A 21406-nucleotide genomic window follows, 5' to 3' on the forward strand; every position below is an offset into this window, starting at 1 on the left:
TACTATATCCCTTGACCTATAAGTCAGTATCGTATTATTTTTTTATTTTTTTATTTTTATTTTTTTAAAGATTTTATTTATTCATTTGACAGACAGAGATCACAAGTAGGCAGAGAGGCAGGCAGAGAGAGAGGGAGAAGCAGGCTCCCCGCTGAGCAGAGAGCCCAATGCGGGGCTCGATCCCAGGACCTTGAGATCATGACCCGAGCCGAAGGAATTGGCCCAACCCACTGAGCCACCCAGGCGCCCCATCGTATTATTTTTTTAAACAATGGTTTTGCATAGGTAAATTTTTCTTAATTTCAAGTCATTTTCCTTCTTCTTTTTATTTATCTCTAGTGCCCTAACCTGTTTTGGAGTATAAAGAGATTTTGTCCAGGAGTGAATAGCTTTTCACTCATTTGATTTTCAGGTTCGGTTTTTTTCAGTTTGCAAGGAACAAAGCCCCTCTTGAGTTCTAAGGCCACGGGACTTGTGAGAGTACCCGTGGCCCACGGTGGAACCTAAGAGCTGCCAGAATCTGCGGCAGGACAAAACACAGCCCCGCTCGGATGTCTCACATTCATCTGTGTATGTCCCTCTCCCTCCCTTTCTCTTTCATTCTCTATTTCTTCATTCTCCTCTCTCCACGGACCATCTTCCTCAGCTCCCTCCTAGCTTTGGCTTGTGTGCGTGTGAAGCCACAATGGCCTCTCCTTTCCTTTCCCTACCTCATAACTTGTCAACTTTAAGTTACCATTGCCAACTGTGTCACTCTGTTGTCCAGAGCAAACTCCCAGGAACTAGCATCTGATAGGCCTGCTCCAGCCTCTGGATGGGCTGTGACCCAACGTGTCAACCCAGCCTTCCCAGGTCAGGTGTTCGTCCACATCCAGTTGCCTGTGCTGGGCATGTGAGTCTGTCACTCAGAGCACATGCCACGTGGAATGGCTGATTTTGGTACTGTGATGAATAAACATCTCTGGAACATCTAAAGTGAATTGAATAGTTTTTATGGAATTACTTCCCCCATTTTCTGAGCATTGGTTTGAATTCCCATTGTCTTCCAAGATATTAACACTTAACTAAAATTATTAGCATATAAAAATTGAGGAAATACATTCTAACTCTTTCTGTCTACCTAATACTGATATTGAATGACATACAGTCTTTTTTTTTTTTAAAGGAAAGTTGCATTTATTTATTTGAAGAGAGAGAGCAAACGGAAGAAGGGACAGAGGGAGAGAGAATCTCAAGCAGTCTCCCTGCTGAGTACAATGCTGGGCTTGATCTCATGACCCTGAGATTATGACCTGAGCTGAAATCAAGAGTTGGATGCTTAACTGACTGAGCCACCCAGGTGCCCCTTGACAGAGATAGATTTTAAGAATGAACCCCATCAGACTTTCCTTGGAACATCACAGGTGGACACTCTCCCATTGACCACTATTACCTTGTGATTTCATTGTGAAAGCCATGACTCCAACTCACCAAAATAAAGGCAGAGGATAACACTTTTTCTTGATTGGTCACCTAAAAAAGTCACATATTCTGGGAATTGGTTGGGGGTGGGAGTCATGTATGTGGGCTCTGGAGCTGGCCTGCCTGGGATCAAAAGTTGGCTTTGACACTTCTGATCTGTGTAACTTGGGGGACTTATGTGATTCTGCTGCTTCTCAGTTTCCTCATGCATAAAATGGGGCCACTAAGAATATTTCTGATTCCTATTATTGTGAAGATTAAATGAATGAATCAATATAAAATGTTTGCTGGAACTATCTATTGCATGGTCAAAATCCCATAAATGTTAGTTATTATTGTGATCATTAATTCCACAACCTTTGTTGAGTAGCAATTGTATAGCTTAAGTTAGTTTGAGGTGGGATTCTGTGATTTTTAAACCATGGTGGTCTTACTCAAGAAAATGCAGGTGGATCTCTCGTTTGCTATGCCAAACTCTTTACAGAATCACATTGGCAATCTCCTGTTACCTTCATATATGTTATCTCGCAAGTTCCCTGTTACGAATATTCAACTGCCTGGAATCAAACTGAGAGCAGTTGCACAATTTTTGTTGTCTTCCAGAATGTTAGATATTTAATTTTCTTTATTCCAATTAAAGTTTCCGTAATTTAATATGAAATGTTTTTACAAAGCTAATTCTCTGAATCTTGTAGTGACATTGTTCTTCACGTTTTCCCCTCTCTGCTACTTCTGGGTATGGTGACATGAAGCTTAAAGCGTATTGGTGTGAAAGTCTATAGTGACTAGATGGACAAGGCACTCTTGAATTCAAGTTCATGAACTGTGAAAAGCCTGACAAAGAAATATGGTATTGCTCATTGTCATCTGAACTAAGCTGCAAAACTTCTGCTCCAAGGTTCTGTCACACTAAATACACTCATCTTGCTAAGTATACAGATCAGGTTCAATGCCTCTGAACAGGCAGCCTCTTCTAACCTAGTGGTAAACATTTTGATTAGTGAGAAGTGTTTTCACATCTGCTTATTTCAAGCTTAAGTGCTTTTCTCCTTCTCACAGAAAAATTGAGATAAGGCAAATATCATCATCTCCATTCATTTCCACTTGCAGTTTCAGCTAGTATGTAAATACGAGGCTCAGAGGACCAGAAAATGCCTTAAATTAGCACGGTATTATAACCGCATTGGCCAATGCTAGAGAGTGATGGGAAATTGGTATTCCTAATGGAGCGGTGGTGAATATTCATTTTTCCATCTGGAAATGAAGCATATGCTATTTAAGAGATTGAAAGGTGACTTCAGCACTGTAACTACTAAACTTTACAATCTTGAGGGTGTAATTCACATGAAAAAAAATGAACATGTGGGGCGTCTGGGTGGCTCAGAGGGTTAAGCTGCTGCCTTCAGCTCAGGTCATGGTCTCAGGGTCCTGGGATCGAGCCCTACATCGGGCTCTCTGCTCCGCAGGGAGACTGCTTCACTCTATCTCTCTCTCTGCCTGCCTCTCTGCCTACTTGTGATCTCTGTCAAATAAATAAAGTCTTAAAAAAAATGAACATGTGCTGTAAAAGTATACGGACGAGAACTAGAACTGAAATAGTGGCTGAAGCTAATCAAGTCTGTTTTTCAGAGGAAACCTGGGGCACAACCACGTTAAGAAAATTTCATGGGTGGGGACTCAGGACCACACTTTGATCACTATTATGAGGGGCCAAGGGAACTTGGAGACGTTCTCTGCTCCTTTCTCCACAGGATTCCAATTTCAACAAGAATTGCCAGAATCTCCCTAGAAATACGGAATATTGAGGAAATGGAAAGAAACTGAGTAACACACAGACACACCTTATTCCTTAAATAAAATCCTGTAGTTAGAGCTTGGTTTGAAAGCCTCCTGGGGATTGACAGCTTGTTCCTCTGTTAGAATTGCTCTCTGGAAATTAATGGGCTTGGCTTTGTATCTCCAACTGTTCTGCACAAATGAGCCAAACTGGGAATCAGTTGGAGTCAGTGAAGCTTAACACAACTCCAGTTATTGTTTACATGGCTCCCATGAAACCCCAGTGCCAAACTGATTAGATTTACAGTTCATTCGATAAGCTTGTCTGCTCATGGCACATCAGGCAGTGAACCTTTTCACAAAATGAAACTAGAGCTGGAGAGGGGGGAAAAAGACCTTTAATGAAGAGGGAGGCTGAGAGACAGTGGTGGGGGAATCTTCTAAGCTTTTAGACAGCCTCCCTTATGCAGGGATTCTTATGCTCAGTGTTGGAATGACACTTCGGGATTTGCCCTCCTGCTCACCAGGCACTCTGCAGTGTTATTTTAAAATATGTATTGTTAATGGATATATATATATGTGTGTGTGATATACATATAATGGATATACATATGTGATATATATGTGTGATAATGGATATATATATATGATGGATATATAATGGATAATGGAGATATATATATATAATGGATTATATATATATATATATATATACATATATATGTATATATATATATATAAAATCAATCACACTACTGGGAACTAGGGACAGTAAAAGGCTCTTGAGGGTAAAAGTGGGCCAGGGAGCCCCATGTGGACCAGCAGAAGCGATTACCCACTGTACAATGCCAGACAGAGCTGCTTTTTGTTCTTCCCCTTTCCTCCATGCTAGAGGCTTCGAGAAACTGTACAAAGCCTACCCTATTTGTACATGCCTTGGATCTATTATCGAGTGATTGAGAATTAGTCATGGAGCCATGAAATCATCACCCTCAAAACTCTATCTAGTTACCTTGAAGCAAGTACAACTGATCTCATTTCTCTAAGAGCATGACCCAACGGTCTTGCCAACCATGGCCTCGCACTGTGGCCTTGCTCCCACTGAGCGGAGGAGGGGCCAGCTGAATAGAAGCTGATGACCACCCTCAGAGGAGTCGCACAAGCAAACTTTATACTCCATCTGTTTTGGCTAGCTATTGCTTCCTCACGAACTATCCTGAAACTTAATGGCTTCAAACAATAACCACTTTATTAATATCTTACAGTTCTGTGGGTCTGGAATCCAGGCAGGGATTGGCTGGGTGCTGCTGCTTTTGCTCCACGTTCTCTCACCAGGTGTTACCTGATGGTATTCAGCTGGTGTCTGGGCAGGTTTGTAGGGTCTGAGATAGCTTCTCTCCCATACTTGGCACTTTGCCATGGATAGCTGAAGGCTGGCCTCCATTGCATCTCTCCCTCTCCATATGGTCTCATAGTTGCTCTGCTAAAAGAAGTTGAACTTTTTACCTGGCAGCCCAGAGTCCAAGAATGAGTGTTCCAAGTGTCCCAGGAATGAGCTATAAGTCTCCTTATGCATCAGCCTGGAAAATTCCAGAACATCACTTCTGCTAATTTTTATTATTCAAGAAAATCTCTAAAGCCGGTTCCGATTCAAGGGTGAGGGAGTTAGACCCCACCTCTCCATGAGAGAAAAGTTAAAACTTCCTTGTCTATCTTGAGTCTTCCTCATACACTTTCTCATGAGCTTAGAACTCTAAGAAAGAATTCAGTATTATAAGTCATTTTCCAAATCTCTTACCCAATGATGGGAAAAAATATGGAAGAAAACTCTCAAGAAACCCTTATCCTGAGCACACACTGAATAATAATATTTAGTAATATTTAATAATCCAAATTTAATTAAAAATATTTAGTATTTAATATGTTAATATATAACAAACTAAATAATTTCTTAGTATTTAGCTTATTTAGTAATTTAATAATACTTAGTATTTATTAATTTAATAATATTTAGTAAGCCCTGGTATGTGCCACATGCTTATATTTAGTAACAATTGAGGGATCCATTAAATGGAATATATAAGTTAAAGTAACCATAGGGACGCCTGGGTTGCTCAGTGGGTTGGGCCTCTGCCTTCGGCTCAGGTCGTGATCTCAGGGTCCTGGGATCGAGTCCGGCATTGGGCTCTGCTCGGCTTCCTCCTCTCTCTCTCTGCCTGCCTCTCTGCCTATTTGTGATCTCTGTCAAATAAATAAATAAAATCTTTAAAAAATAATAACAAATAAAGTAACCATACAGGTTCCAAATAGATAATTCCTGGCTGACCATTTTACTATCAACCTTAAACAAATCCCAGAGAAAAAGGATGTTTCTATACAAAAAATTTAGTCTCTAAGTATTAAACCCTGGGACACACACACTAGATGCATTTTCTCACTATTTACTTCATGCTTTGTCATTTTATTGCTATGACCATACCCCCTCACCCACTAACTGTGTCTCCAGAATTCTGTGTAAACTAGAGTTGTGATTCTGAACCATAACATTATCATATTTGCAGGTGCAAACTGAAGCCCATTTTCTCCAGTCTTTTGATTTTTATTGCATTAAAGAGCCACATGGGTAGTATTGGTTCAAGCTCATGAGCCTCAGTGTCTGCCATGTGTCCTCCATGCTGCTTTCTCCAGAAATCTTTTCCTGAGAAAGTCTAGCTGGCATTGAGATTCCTCCCAGTTAGGCACGTACTGCTGGAATGGGGCGAGGGCAGGGTGCAGACTGCCTCAGGGATACACTGTTGAGTGGATCGAGTGGTAGAGCCCGGGGAGCTTAGGGAAGACTATCACACGAACACCTCCCACTTCATGTCACCATGCCTTCTTTTTATCTGGTCACTAAAGGATGAGGCACACTGATGCTGGCAGCATTGTGAGGACTTGGGGACAGCAGACCAAAGAATGAAAAAGTAGATTTTCCAATTTAGGGGATCTAGCCTTCCAAGGACCTGCTGCTTTCTTTGTTCAAAGGACTCCTGGAATTTCAGCCTTCATACCCACCTCCTCTCCACTCTCCCTCCAACCTCCCTCAAACCCTAAGAAGTTCCACTCTAGATTATGCAGCTCATTTTCACTTTTTCCTACTGGTCTTTGAACTGTTGTCAGGATGAGAGCATTGGAGACCTTGAGTCCAGAATGGTGCCTTATTAACTAGCTGCCTAGATGCAGGAGTTTTTCTTTTGCATGAGAATTACCAATCTTTAGAGGAATCAGGGTAGTGAGGATGTGCCCTTTGAATAAAGTACACTGCTCCATTATAAGCCTGTAGTACAAGGGTGACACATTTTCTTTAAAAAACCAACACCAACGGGGTGCCTGGGTGGCTCAGTGGGTTAAGCCTCTGCCTTCGGCTCCAGTCATGATCTCAGGTCCTGGAATCGAGCCCCGCATCTGGCTCTCTGTTCAGAGGGGAGCCTGCTTCCCCACCCCCCGCCTCCTTGTGATCTCTTTCTCTCTGTCAAATAAATAAATAAAATCTTAAAAAAAAAAAAAAAAAAAGAAACCAACACCACCAACAACAACAAAAGCAAACCCTCCAACTTCAAAGAAGCCTACTGGCATAAAAGTGAAAACCTAAGGTACCACAGTCAGCCATTTTCCGTAGTTTCCATGTTCCATGTTCCAGGCCTAGGTATTGGTGCTGGGGATACAAAATACAGCCTCCAATTTAAAGGAACTAAGTTTAGTAGCAGACAGTTCTGTAAGCAGATGAATCGCAGTAGCACTCACTATGAAGTGGGGGAGAGGTGTATCCAGAGAGTTGATGAGTCTGAGAAGGGAGTCCCTGGGCAGATGGTCAGGGTGTCGACTCAGTGCTACTCTCCTCTTTGAATAGTTATTGTAGTAGTTAGTGGCTGGAATGAATATATATATATATATATATATATATATATATATATATGCATGCTCTTTAATTAACAGTTGCAAAGATTTCAACTTTGGAATATATTTTAAAAATACACATAACACTACAACTATTTTTCCTGCATTTGAATTATCTAAAAAATACAGACTAAAGTTATTTATAACCACTATAGACATTGCTAGATGACTGTAGTCAGCACATAAGGAAAGTCTCAGAGAAATAAATGTATTTTGCTTATTTACTGAGTGCAAATTAGGAAATTCTAAGAGCCCCTCAAAATCAAAGAGCTGACTGTCTCCCATACTCTCTTACCTTCTTTTCAACCAATGTGGCATTTACCCAAACTTTTCTGTAACCAGTAGCAACTGGGGGTGGGTTAGCTACTTGGGGAAAGTAAACTTCTGGAGCACCCGGGTGGAGACTCTATTTGTTAGTAGGGTCCAAGGCTGAAAATTTTCACCCTGGTTCACTGGACTGGGCAGGGCAGGAATCCTGCACCCACCCCCCCTCCATGCCCCACTGCCCAGTCCTGCCCCAGCCATCCCATTAGCTTTTTGAGGCTTTCCACCCTTCTGCAAGCAGGAAGAACATGCAGAAGTGTTTATGTCTGAATAGCTCAACCTAACTGATACAATGTTCCTGGTGATGTTTTCCCTGCCAGAGGACACCTCCCATCAAGCTCACTCTTGGCGAACTGCTACAGTGCCTGGTTTGGGAGGCAGGAAATTTGGTCCTGCCGGCCAGAGCTGAAGAAGGCTATGAAGATGTGCTCTTGGTTACCAAATCAGAAGCTGGGATATCCTGAGTCCTAATTTGGTCAGAGTCCCTGACATTTTCTCTTGCGAAAAGTCCCTGCTTTGATGTCTCAGGATTCAAAATTTGGACAATGACTTTTGCCTTTGGAAATGCATTGACTTTCCATGACTTTTGAAAATGAAATGTGATATAAGTGTCATTGAGTCCATTTTCCTCCTTTTTCACCAGGAATGCCCAGAAATATGTTGTATAATGTGGAACTGTTCGACGCCTCACTTTTAATCATGTGATCCGGGACAGCAAAGCCATTGTTATGGGAACATTCTCAGCTATCAGGTGGTCCAGATTTCTGCATTCTTTTCCTGCTTTCTTTGTTATTTGTTCTACATAGTGGGACGTTCACGGGGCAGAATTTATTACCTTGCCCTCATATTTCTTGTGAGATATAGTGCTTATTTGTATGCAGATGGCTTGCTTTCCACATTCAAAATTTTTGAAGAAATTTTGAAGTTCAGGGTCTGGTTTCCCTATTAAGCTGCATGTTCTCCTAGCTCCCCTGCCAATTTATTTTCAGTGGTATGAGCTGCTTTAATATTAGCAGCAAGATGTATTCGATAAGCGAAAGCTTCAAACAGTAACAATGATTTGTAAATCAGTCATGGTTTTGGACAATCCTTACCACTAACTCTCCCGCTGGTTGAACAGATTGTGAAAAGAGGAAGATAAGAATGTGTTTGGGAATGTCCTTCAGCTTTCATCTTATTCTCCCACCAGGCCTCCTAACTGGCTAGTCCTCTGAGCTGTTTTTCTCTTCCCAGCTTATGGTGCCCAGTTTGGGGCCCATTGTTGCTTCTGCAAACACTGTGAGAGAAGCGAGTGATCTAGAGCCAGTGGGAAGCACGGACTTGCTTCCACCCAAACGTCAGGCACCGAGAAACTGGAATGACAGGGACTATTTACCAAGCTCTAACTTGAGGAAGGAATGGTTTATCCTGACCATTTACAGGAAGTGAATGTGGGGTACAGTGACCTCATTTATGTATTCTCTCTCCCTGCATTTAATGCCCATTACCTGAACCTACTCTTATTTTATTTTCTAGTATATTATCTCCTCCTTCAGTTTTTCTTTTCTTTTCTTTTTTAAAGATTTTATTTATTTATTTGACACAGAGAGAGATCACAAGTAGGCAGAGAGGCAGGCAGAGAGAGAGGGGAAGCAGGCTCCCTGCTGAGCAGAGAACCCAACGCAGGGCTTGATCCAGAACCTGAGCCGAAAGCAGAGGCTTAACCCACTGAGCCACCCAGGCGCCCTCCTCCTTCATTTTCATAGCTACCATTTTATTTACTACATATTTAAGAGTAGACGCTGTGCTACATACCTCACTTATATAATAATTCATTTAATTGGTAGAACAATCTGGTGAGATCAGAATTCGGACCGTTTCATGGATTAGAAAACTGAGTCCTAGAGAAGTAGAGGAACTTGTTCCAGCTCCTCAGCTGGGAAGTGGAAGAGGCTAAGGTGCCTCCTTGGTAATGCAAACTGGTGCAGCCACTGTGGAAAACAGTAAGAAGTTTCCTCAAAAAATTAAAAACAGAATTACCACATGTAATTCCACTACTGGGTATTTACCCAAAGAAAATGAAATTGCTAATTCAAAAAGATATATGCACCTTCTGTTTACTGCAGCACTATTTACAACAGCTAAGATATGGAAGCAACCCAAGTGTCTGTCTATAGATGAATGGATAAAGAAGATGCGGTGGAGGGTATCATGCTAAGTGAAACAAGGCAGTCAGAGAAAGACAAATACCATATGATTTCACTCATCTGTGGAATTTAAGAAGCAAAACAAAAGAACAAAGAAAAAAAGAGACAAACCAAAACACAGGCTTTTAAATACGGAGAACAAACTGGTGGTTGCCAGAGGGGAGGTGAGTGGCGGGATGGGTGAGATAGGCAAAGGGGATTAAGAGAACACTTACAGTTATGAGCAAGGACTGATGTATAGAATTGTTGAATCACTGTATTATATACCTGAAACTAATACAACACTGTATATTAATTACAACTGAATTTTTCAAAAGACATTATGTGTGGCATGAGATACACATAACTTCATGTTTGTTTCTGAGGACGGTGGGACGGAAAACCAAATTTTCCAAGTGGCGGTTTCATCTCAGTCGTGGGAACTCCGTTTTAAATTTAACATGATTCATTTAAGGTTTAGTTTATTTCTGGCTGGCTGACAAGCTGTGGCTTCTTGGCTTAGAAAAATTCCCTCAAAACAAACTTAAAAAAAAAAAATCCCACCTGAAATGACAATGTAAAATACTATATGACATCTTAATGAGCTCATTATAAATGAATTAGAAATAGTCAAATAAAATTTACTTTATTTTATTAAAAGATATTATGTATTTATTTGAGAGAGAGAGAGAGATCACAAGCAGGCAGAATAGCAGGCAGAGGGTAAGGGAGAAGCAGACTCCCTACTGAGCAGAGAGCTTGATGTGGGACTCAATCCCAGGACCCTGTGATCATGACCTGAGCCAAAGGCAGAGGCTTAATCAACGGAGCCACCCAGGTGTTCTGAAATTTACTTTAAAATATATCTTTAAAAATATATCTTTAAAATGTATATACTTTAAAATATATACCTTAATGTCCACTGATGGATTAATTGATAATGAAAACATGGTATGAGTTTCTAAATAAACATATATACAGCAGAATATTATTCAGCCATAAAAAGAAGGAAATCCTGCCATTTGTGACAACATGGATGAAACTTGAGGACATCATGCTAAATGAAATGAGGCAGACTGAGAAAGACAAATCCTGTATCATTTTGCTTATATGTGAAATCTAAAAAATCCCCAAACCCCAAACTCATAGAAACAGAACAGATTGGTGGTTACCACAAGTAGAGATGTGTGTGTGTGTGTGTGTGTGTGAGAGAGAGAGAGAGAGACGGGTTGTCCAAAGGTACAAGTTCTAGTTAATAGCATAAATAAGTTCTGGAGATTTAATGGAGAGCATAGTGACTGTAGTTAAAAATATTGTATTTTATATTTAAAAGTTGCTAAGAGAGTAAATCTGAAAGGTTCTCATCTCAAGGAAAAAATTGAACTATGAAGTAACAGGTTAACTGAATTTATTGTGGTGATTATTTCACAATACATATGTATATATATAAAACATATTGTATGCTTTAAACTTATGTAAATTATCTCTCAATAAAACTGGAAAAAATAGATCTGAGTTTTAAAGGCATAGCTAGCAATTTGGATTCTCCCGATTCCAGCCAGAGGCAGGTTTGCCCCTATAAAATGCACTGTGACTTAGAGCAAATGAAATGCCAAAAAAAGTAAGTTTCAGTATGGAAGAGAAACCCCTGTCTACTTGTATAAAGAGACAAAAAAGTAAAAGGGAAAACTTTCTTTTTCTGAAACATAAAGTCTGACATTGAATAGTACAATCCCTATTGGAAAAGTTTACTACATATGTCTAATTCATAAAACTGTATGTTTATCATGGGTCAATGCCTAACTTGTGAAAGCCAAATTTTGAAAGACGGTACACAAGTGGAAATTCTGATTTTAATACATTTTAAGTGCTTCAGGTCCTGTTAACTTTACTAATGCTTAAGGCGAGGCAATTCTTTGGGGGTAGATGCTATCCTCATCCCTACTTCACAGCTGGAGAAACTGAGGCAGGGAGAGATGAAATGATTTACGGTCATCTGGCCAGGTTGGAACAGAGACAGAATTTGAAGCAAGGGTCTTTGGTTCCACAGACCATGCGCTCTAGAGAACATATAAAACCATCAGTATAATGCAACCACAAAAGGAGAATAAAGAGAAGTAAGTTTTCCATAGCTAGTTTCCATGTGGCCTAAAAAGCAGCGAATATGATATTCTCTGCTGTTGGTGATGATGAAGTCAGTACAATAGTGAACTTGATAGCAAAATGATTACAGTAGGTCCCAGGAAATGGGAAATATTTCAGGCATGACATGAGTTTGTTCAACTTCTCTGCAGGTGACCAACGGTTTAAAATTATTTGAAAGCTTCCCTACCAAAGGTGGGATATAGAGCAAATGATTTTCTTTTGAAAAGTGTATTGGTAAAATATAATTCAAAAGCTCTCATCTGGGGGCACCTGGGTGGCTCAGTGGGTTAAGCCTCTGCCTTCGGCTCAGGTCATGATCTCAGGGTCCTGGGATTGAGCCCCACATCGGGCTCTCTGCTCAGCAGTGAGCCTGCTTCCCCTTCTCTCTGCCTGCCTCTCTGCCTACTTGTGATCTCTCTCTCTCTGTCAAATAAATAAATAAAATCTTTAAAAAAAAAAAAGCTCTCATCTGAGCAAATATCTATTCAAAGCTTCCACTGCCTTTTTTATTTAAAATTTCAGCTTGTAGAAGTATCTTCTGTGATTTTATTATCATATTCTTAGGTATTGCTGTTTGTTTTCTAATCAACCTTTTTTTGGAACATGACGTGATTTTGTCATAACTGGATTTGAAGAACCCTTCTTGCGATGTGCGCACATGCGCGTGGGGACACACATACACACACACACACACACACACACACACACACACACCATGCCTTATACAGTCAGCACATCTTTATCACCAAGCTAACTTTCTCCCTTTGGTTCCAGACAAGTGTCTTCTTGTTCCAGATTTATTTTTTTCATTAAAACTATGTACCTCCCTCCCCAGGTCTTGACCTCTTAATTTTTAGGTTTCTTGCTTCTTTCATTTCTTCAGCCCCAGAAACTGACAATATCCTCAGCAGATGCTGAAAGATCTCCATCTCCCTTTCCTAAGATACTTCTCTCTTATGTTAGCCTAACCCTATTTACTATGGAAATGACAACTGATTCACAAAACTTGATTGTTACAGTTAATCAGGAAAAGCTGACCGTCTTCAAAGAGATTATTGTCAAGAGTCTGAGTTTGATTCAATTTCAAGTATGTCTGGCATCCTAGGCAGGAGGTAGGTGAAAGGCAGGAGTGTGGCTGAAAGTTTTCCATCGGTAATGGGCACTCGGGACACTCCAGAACACATCTCTCATCCTTGTTTTTCTTTATTCCTTCCTTTTCCCAAACAAGTGTCGTTCAATTTAGTAGCACTCTATTGTTAGTTGCTCTTTTAAATTTCACATTATTTAAAATGTCAATTTGAGCACAATCAATATTTGGGATCAAGTAGGGAACTGGCTATTCAAACGTCATCTACTAACCATATCTTGGGAAGGAAGTGGAGAATGGTGCACAGAAGCAAGGCGTCATATTCAGTATCATTAACAGTTGCTATGACATGGACATACCCGACCTTGCAGCACAAAGGCTTATGGGTTTAAACTTTTAGTTGCCGTATTGTGGGAGGCTGGTGAGTCCTAGGAAAGCGGCCAGGGTGGGGGCAGTTGACACTAGAGAGCTCAGGGCACAGCTTTTATCAACCAGTTCAGAAGTATTTCAGCAACTGTTACAGGCATGTCAGTGGCTCGCACTGGGTACCAGGCTGTAGTGAAGCTTACTGTACTCTACCTGTAATCGTCTGGACCTGTTTTTCTGGAATAGTATGTGTTCAACATGAAGAAAAAAGGCTATCTTGCATGAAAAAATCATAATACAGATGTTTCTTAGCTTACTCAGTTGCCAACAGTCTCATAATCTTAGCAAGGTTATTATACATTTGTGAAAACAGTCTGATTTCCTGCATTGCCTGCTGAATTTGAACTCACTGCACCCTACTTCTGACTATACTTGACTGGAGCTGTTGATTGGCAGACAAGTGGGACCTGCCCCTCCTAAGCTGAGGGACTTGCTCCAGAAGCAACAACCATTGATGACGTTCGGGCAGCCTTTCTGTGCGGTGTGGGCTGCTCCCTTGGTACAAATACTCCTTTAGGTGAAGGGCACCCCCATTCCTATCCCCACATGCACACATGGGACTTCAGGTCTTCCCCAAGACTGTACTCTGCTTCTGTTTCTAATGCAGGGATATCAGATTCCAAGGCAGGCTCCCCAAGGCATTCCAGAAGTCTTCAGGCTAGCACTTCTTAAACTTTTTTAGCGGCATGGGACCCCATTTTGTGGGCTGCCCAAAACCATGAATCCCTTTTCAGAACAAGGTTTTTAAAAGCATAAAATACACGGGATTGCAAATGAAACCAATTATTCTGAAATACAGTTAACAAAATGTTAAAAAAATTGCGTTGTATAATATACATACTTTAAAAATTTTTTATGCTTTTTTTAAAGGAACTTTTTTTTTTTTTAAGATTTACTTATTTTTCAGAGAGAGAGAGAGAGAGAGAGAGTGCACGCAAGCAAAGCAGGGGGAGAAACAGGCAGAGGGAAAAGCAGCCTTCCCCCAGAGCAGGGAGCCGGATGTGGGACCCAAGCCCAAGGCAGACACTTAACCAACTGAGCCACCCAGGTGTCCCAATATATATACTTTTAAGTTGGGCTATTGCATAACAAGATCTAGTGGAGGGTCTATTTAATAACTACTGTAATTGATGATACTGTAACAACTATGCTGTGATGTAAAAAACAAAAACAAAAAAACCCCAGTGAAAAAACCTGTGAGTTCTACTGGAGATTAAGTCCTAGACACATATCCTACTGCCACTGTGGTGTTTCCCCTCCATTTATAATGGAAGGAAATGCTAAATGTCAGAGGTTAGTGAAAATAAAAAAGTAAAATTTTTTTGTCACCCCAATATCACAGTAACCCTGTCTGTCTCTGCGGCTGAAGAACCCCGCCAATAAAGTTGCCCGGAGAGGTCAACACCGTGCTGGAGGCCCCACCCCAAGCTCTGGAGGCAGGAGACTTTAGGCCACCCACACAGAGCTCAGAGCTGCTTCTTGGCAAGAATCTAGTCCTGGGAATTTGGGGGCAGGAAATAAGAGCTCCTGAGCTCGTAGGTACCACCTTACACACCCATCCTTTCCTGTTGAGAAGCTGCTTCTCCGCTTCAGAGCACCTAGAAAATGAAATTGCTTACACCAGGGTGACCTGTCCCCAAAGCTCTCCTTTTCACTGGGCATATTCCTGGGTGCTCAGGGTTAAGGCTGAGCTTCAGTTTTCTAATCTGCGAATTGTTATGCAGATTGTTATGAGGGCTAAATGGGCTATAAAATGAGCTATATAAATTGTATAGCACTATCCAAGTTTGCGCTATTATTTTGGACGGTTAGTTCTTTGAGGGCCGAAAACAATCCACGCAGCTCCCTTCCCCAAGTATCTGGCAAGCATTAAGCGCTCCAGAAGCACTCGTGGACTGAATGAATGAAATGAGCCTTTGCACGTGGGCTCCGGTCGGCGAGAATCCGCTGCATAAGGCGGTCGGGGCCGGTGCATCATAGCACTTCTCCTTGCGTAACAGGTAGTAAACGCCTTTCTGGCTCCGCACGGAACGGCACCCACATTCCAGGACTTCTTTCCCGGAGGACCCTCGGGATGGAGCTGCGGGGCTGGGAGCTCGCCTCCCCCCAGCACCCAGGTGTCCCACGCCGGCTTCTGGGCCAGGTAGGCGGCGGCGGGAGAGGCGTGGGGTGGCGCGGGGAGGGGCAGCACCGCGACCCGGCGCAGCCAGGCCGGCCGGGAAGGTGCAGGCAGCCGGGCCCAGCGGCGGGAGCGCGAGGAGGGGCCAGAGGGGTGGGGAGGGGCGGGGCCGGCGTTCTCGTCACTTGATAAAACGCCTGCGAGTCTCCAGAGAACAACGGGCTCATTCAGCGGTCAGGAGCTGCCCGCGAGGGGGAGCGGCCGGGCGGCTAGCGCGACTCGTCCCGGGGGTGGGGCCGGCGCGGTGGCCAGAGGAGACGAAGGTGGCTGCGGCGGCGGCGGCGGCAGCAGCAGCAACAGCAGCAGCCCGGCAGCCCGGCAGCCTCGAACCCGGCCCGGAGCGCAGGGCGGCAGCCGCGGCTCCCACTCCACCTCCCGGTGCGCCCGTCCATGGCGGCCACGGGGCAGCTGTGGCTGCTCTACCTGTCGGCGGGGCTCCTGCCCCGGCTTGGCGCCGCCTTCAACTTGGACACCCGCGAGGACAATGTGATCCGGAAAACGGGGGACCCCGGGAGCCTCTTCGGCTTCTCGCTGGCCATGCACTGGCAGCTGGAGCCGGAGGACAGGCGGTTGTAAGTTCCCCGACTTCCCACCCCCGCCACGGCGCCCGCCCGCGCGCGAGCAGGGGCGAGGGCGCGCCGCGTTCCCGCCCGCGGGCCCTACCAGTGTGGCTGCCTCGCCCGGGACTCCGCGGGCCCCCGGGGGAGCGCGGCCAGCAGCCGAGCGGGTCGCGGCACCTCCCCACATTCAGCCCTAGAAACCCGAGGACCCCGGGGCCGAGCCCCGCGGACTGCGGCCCCGGTGCCAGGCCAGGCTGTTCTTGGCCCCGGGATAGTTTACTTTTTTTTTTTTTTTTTTTTTTTTTTTCTTCTCTTTCTTTTTAAACAAAGTGTTTTCCGGCGGTCCTTCCCTTCGGGCATGTTTGCTGGGAACCCGGCAGGTGGCACGCTTTGCTGAGCTTCACGTGTGTGTTTGGAGCGGGGCGGGGGGTGGGGGGACCCCAGGGTGTAGGGTCGCCGTGTCGCCACTGTGGGCTTGCTGGGAGCGTTGTTCCGGAAGATCCAGGCCTTTCCCAACTTCACTCAACACCCGGCTTCCCCGCAGACTAGGGAGCCCCGCAAAAGTTGGAAAGCCACTTTTCATCCTGTCCCGCGTGGCTTTCCCCGCACGGCGGGCGCTCCTGTGGGAGCTACTCTAACATACCCCTCCCCTCCTTTTGAAAGATGGAATTGACCAAGCACCTGTTCGCGTGACTAGATCAGCTGAGAAAAACAAGATCGTATGAGTGGTGTGCCCCGTCCCCCTCCCAGGCCCCGAAGCGTCCGACGCTACCCAAAGACCCTTTGGGCCCCTGCATTGCGCAGGCCCAAGCCGAAGGGTTAAAGCAAAATATCAGATCTGGGCTGGGGCTTTGCAAACACAGTTTAGAAGATCCCTACCTCCCCACCCCCCCCCGCCCCGCCCCGCCCATAGTATAGCGGTGTTCCTCCCGCGAGAAAGTGGAGACTGGCACTGCTCAGCTTCTCTTTTTCTCTTAGACAGTGTTTGGTTCCCACATGATCTAACTCTTTAGGCTGGAGAGGGTTTGGGAGTCTTCATCTAGATCTGTACTGCTGAGAAATAAACTCACCGAGGTTCCCTCCTCCCCTAACGCTTTTAGTTGAACCAAGGTCCTTCCAGGACCAACAGACCGGAGAAAGCAAAGTGCAGCCACGGAAAGAGAGAACTTTGTGTTTATAAAGGTGGAATGGGACGTTAGAGCTGGAGGAAACCTCTTGATTTCTGCGATTAACAACTTTGGAGCTGGTGAATCTTAACATCAGATTTTTCTGCTAACACCTGGTGGTGAAGCAAAGATATTTGTTGGGGGTGGGAAGGCTGAGGGCTGGTGGGCTGGCCCGTTGCTTGTACTCCTTCTCTCAGAAATAATTGCTAAGCTGTAAATCTGAAATGAGAGGTGGTTTCTGTGACCTCAGTTAATGGATGACGTTTGGTGTCTCTGAATCCTTAGGGTGTGTAAATGTGCATCCGCCCACACGGTGCATTCGAACTGCTTGGTGCAGCCCTGGTTGTGGGCTGGCAGAGGGGACACCTTCAGCCTGATATTCTTGTGCACCTGACGCCTACTGACGGTCATGGCTTCCTTGAAATACTTGTTCAAGCCAGCATTGTGAAAGGGGTGTATTGGGCCAAGAAAATATCTTTGGGATGGAGACTTAGAAAATGTGAGGCTAGCCAGGAATCTCTGTCACTGAGCAGCATGCTTGCTGAAACTTGTTATTGCTGTTACTGCTGCTGCAAGTTCTCCTGTGGGTAAGAATAAGCCTGCCATTGGTGTCTGCTGCCTTCTAGAAAGGCTCTGCTTGGAGGGAGTGGCTGATCAGATCCTGGAGTGTACCTTTCCCTTGAGTTTGGAGTGTGGCAGTAACCACACTGCTGGGGGGGGGTGGTGGTGTGTGGTTTATGTTAAAACCTGTCCCCTTTTTCCCTTCTTTTGGTAAAGTGTTCCAGCTTTCAGCAGCAGCTTTGGGCCTCCAAGGAGAACCAGCACACACAGGCCATAATCCCATCAGTTGTCACCTTTGTCTGTAACTGATGTGGGTGCAAATAACAGCCAGTGAGGTTGAGACCCCCACAACTTCTGGTCCAGTGTCCTAAACTCTTGCATTCTGTGGAAAAGTTCAGTAGGGAACTGATGAGAGGGAGGGGGGGAGAGAGAGAGAGACATGACTTATGCTCAAATTCCTTCTGGGCTGTGGAGCAGCTGTTAATTTATTTTAAGCCTTAGTTTCTTTATCCGTAAAATGGAGGTATTTAATAAGGTTGTTGTGAGGAGTAAGAGACCACACGTACAATGCTTAATTCCTGCCTGGTGTGGGGACTTGCTGACTAAGCACTGGGGGTTAGTGGGGATGCATTGAGAACTAATTGAATTCCTACTGTGTGCCAGCTACTGGACAGGTGCTAACCATTCACATTCTGACTGCCAAAGACCAAAGCCAAAGTTTATTATAGGTGGGGTAACCGATAATTTAAACTCTTAGTCATATTTATGAAACTCCTATTCAAAGCAGTCTAACTTTAACTGGTCTTAATTAGACTGATAAAGTAAATTTGCTAAACAAGAGGCTTTATTGGAGCAGGAGAAGTGAAGATGTGGAAATAGCAAATGAATGCCTATTATAGAAACTGCTGTAGATTTTTGTGGGTTAAATTTTCTACAGTGCTATTTAAATATTTAATACCACCTCTCTCCCCCCCCTTTTTTTTTTAAGATTTTATGTATTTATTCAAGAGAGCACATGTGCACACTTAGGGGGAGGGAGAGGAACTAGCAGACTCCACACTGAGCACAGAGCCTGACATGGGGGCTGGATCCATGACCCTGAGATCATGACCTGGGTGGAAATCAAGAGTCGGACACTCAATCGACTGAGCCACCCAGGTAACCTACCCCCTCAACCATTGTCCCTTCTATTCTGACTCTGATGTTTGCTTTCGATTTTTCTCAGACTTGTGATACTTCTGCCTTTAAAATCATTAACTAGTCATCTAGTCATAAAAGTCATCTAGTCCTATTGGCTCTCTTTATAGATGAAGAAACTAAAGTTGAAAGTTAGGAAATGTCTGAAGTCTCACAAGTGCTTCAGAATCTTAATGGAATCTGGATTTGAATTGGTATTTCTGACTTGTGCTCATGCCATCTCCTGAAGGAAATGTCAGAAATGTCTTTTAGACCTGGAGAAATTGGCCAGTATCTGAATTTTTGGAAATGTACTATGTTATGTTGATTTATTAAACTACCTGTATGAATCAGGGTTATCTATTTAAATATCTATGCCTGGATTCTTCCAGTTGACCCTTATTCCAGCTGGCTTTGGGTCAGATTTGGGTCCTTCTTTGTCTCTTACTCCCTCCCCTTCTGAAAAAGCCCAGTGAGGGGTGAGTGGAGCTAGCCAGGGATGAGAGCTGTGTCCAAAATGTGGACCTAAGCACTGGCTCCCTTACATTCATTCACAGTGCCATGTGGCCCAGGGCCAGTGTCTAGGGACTGTGCTCAGTCACCTTGAGTCCTGAGAGTGGAGAAAGTTCCAAAATGGACAGGGAAACTTAGGGAAGGTCATAGGACTCTGCAAGAAAGGGAAATAGAAAAGTTTAATTTTAACACAGGCTGGTATGAGACCATCCAAGTAATGCCTTAGGGTTTGAGAGAAAGGATCAGGATACTCATGGTATGAATAATTTGTCAGGAAAGTCAGGTTAAATGCTCATGTAAGAGTCTCTGTGATTGTAAAGAAGCAGTTAGCATGTTGTTCTTAGTTGTATGGTCCTCTATTTTAGCATAACAATAACATCAAGATTTAGTTTAAGCTTTGGCAACCACGTAGAACTTGAACTATGGTGCCTGGTTACCCTGCGACCTTGGCACAACATAGTACCGTGGACAGAGTAGGCCAGTGAATTAGTTGGCACTTTCAAGAGGGAGAGTGGAGACATAATGGAAAATACCATTGTATGCTTAGATGACCAGGTCAGTTTTGTGTGGAACACTGATCGGTTCTCGGTCCGCCCATCTTAAGAAAGAATGTGATCAATACCTCAAGAGCCAGTTTAAATTTCTCCATGAAAGGCTTTTGAGCCTACCCTACACTATAGCATTTATTTTTCCTTTGAATGTCTATAGCACTTAGTATCCAACATCTGTCAGTTCTGATGGCTTCGTGTTTAACTGTTATCTACGATTTTCAGAGGATGAACCGATCTTACCCAACTGGGTTATAGGGAAGTTGAGGGCAGCTGTTTTAGATTCATTTCTTTGCCTGATGGCACCTAGCATATGCCTTGCAGATACAGTGGAGTCCTATCATCATACACTCAATTTAACTTGTGAAATCAGCTCTTTCAGCTCAGGGTAGAGAGAGCAAGAAATCCCTTGATTTAACCCTTCGCCATTCCCTGCTCAAAGGAGCCCTTGGACTTTGCTGCCCCCAGGGAAAGGGACGCTATCGGCATAATGCAAATAGACACCCAAGATGATAATTCTTGGTTTTTGAGTTGTCGAGAGGACACCTGTCCCAACTCAGGGATTTTCCTGAGTGATTTTAAGTTATATTTGATTTTTGCCTTAAAGGCTGACTTGAGAGCTCGACCTCAGAAATACAGGTTGACCTGCCCTGCAGTGGGTGCTCAGCATTTGTTGGTTGTTCAAATGAGATGAAATAGAGAGGCTGGCTGTAGGGAAAGATGCTGAAAGCCCTGGACCAGGGCATGTGGGGATCACATGAGAGTAAGCACGTGGGGGTACTTGGGAATTGATGGCTAAAGCTTCAGTTATTCAAGGCTCGCAAGGGACTCTTGAATGTGTGTGTCTCTTAGGGGAGCGGTGGGGAAGCTGTTGAGCTCCTCCATTGAAAGCTGTAGAGTGGTGATCTGGTTGGACCTTGAGTGATCTGGTTGAACCAGAGTTCTGCCGGCTTCTTGGGAGGGTGGCGAAGACTCAGCCCTATAGTAATGGTGACCAGGGCCAGCCCCAACCATTTCTTATCCTTTGTGTTTGTTAGATAAATGTGCAAACCGGGGCTGTAAGCAGTGAAGTGGCCATGGCACATCATTGGGCAAGTTGGTTCTTGGTCTACATCTTCCATGCTTCCTGGACTGTGCAGCATGTGGTTTCTCTCGTTGGGTTTGATTAGGATCATGGTTACGTGTATATCCTTCTTTCCATTCTACAGTGACCCTGTTTGGAAGTACATCTCCAAGGAACTATGCCTTATAGCCTTTCGGTAGCTGCCAAGCAGTGGGTGAATACCAGTCGGGGTTCAGTATGTAGAGATCAGTGGGCAGACAGATAACCGGCACGGTGAGGGGCTGGGTGGGCAGCGACTTTGTGCACGGGTACCCATGGAG

General features: G+C 44.0%; 1 protein-coding gene across 2 annotated transcripts in view; it reads left to right on the forward strand.

Moving 5' to 3' along the window:
- The first annotated feature begins 15799 nt into the window (after positions 1-15799).
- The window catches only part of ITGA6 (integrin subunit alpha 6), a 76442-nt gene continuing 70835 nt past the window's right edge, over positions 15800-21406 (forward strand). For both annotated transcript variants that reach the window (XM_032880462.1, XM_032880463.1), the window contains exon 1: positions 15800-16071. In XM_032880462.1, the coding sequence (XP_032736353.1) occupies positions 15890-16071 (182 nt within the window). In that variant the 5' untranslated portion in view covers positions 15800-15889. The remainder of the gene's footprint in view (positions 16072-21406) is intronic.

The sequence above is a fragment of the Lontra canadensis genome, unplaced genomic scaffold (assembly GCF_010015895.1).
Source record: "Lontra canadensis isolate GAN:19392208 unplaced genomic scaffold, GSC_riverotter_1.0 scaffold69, whole genome shotgun sequence".
NCBI lineage: Eukaryota > Metazoa > Chordata > Mammalia > Carnivora > Mustelidae > Lontra > Lontra canadensis.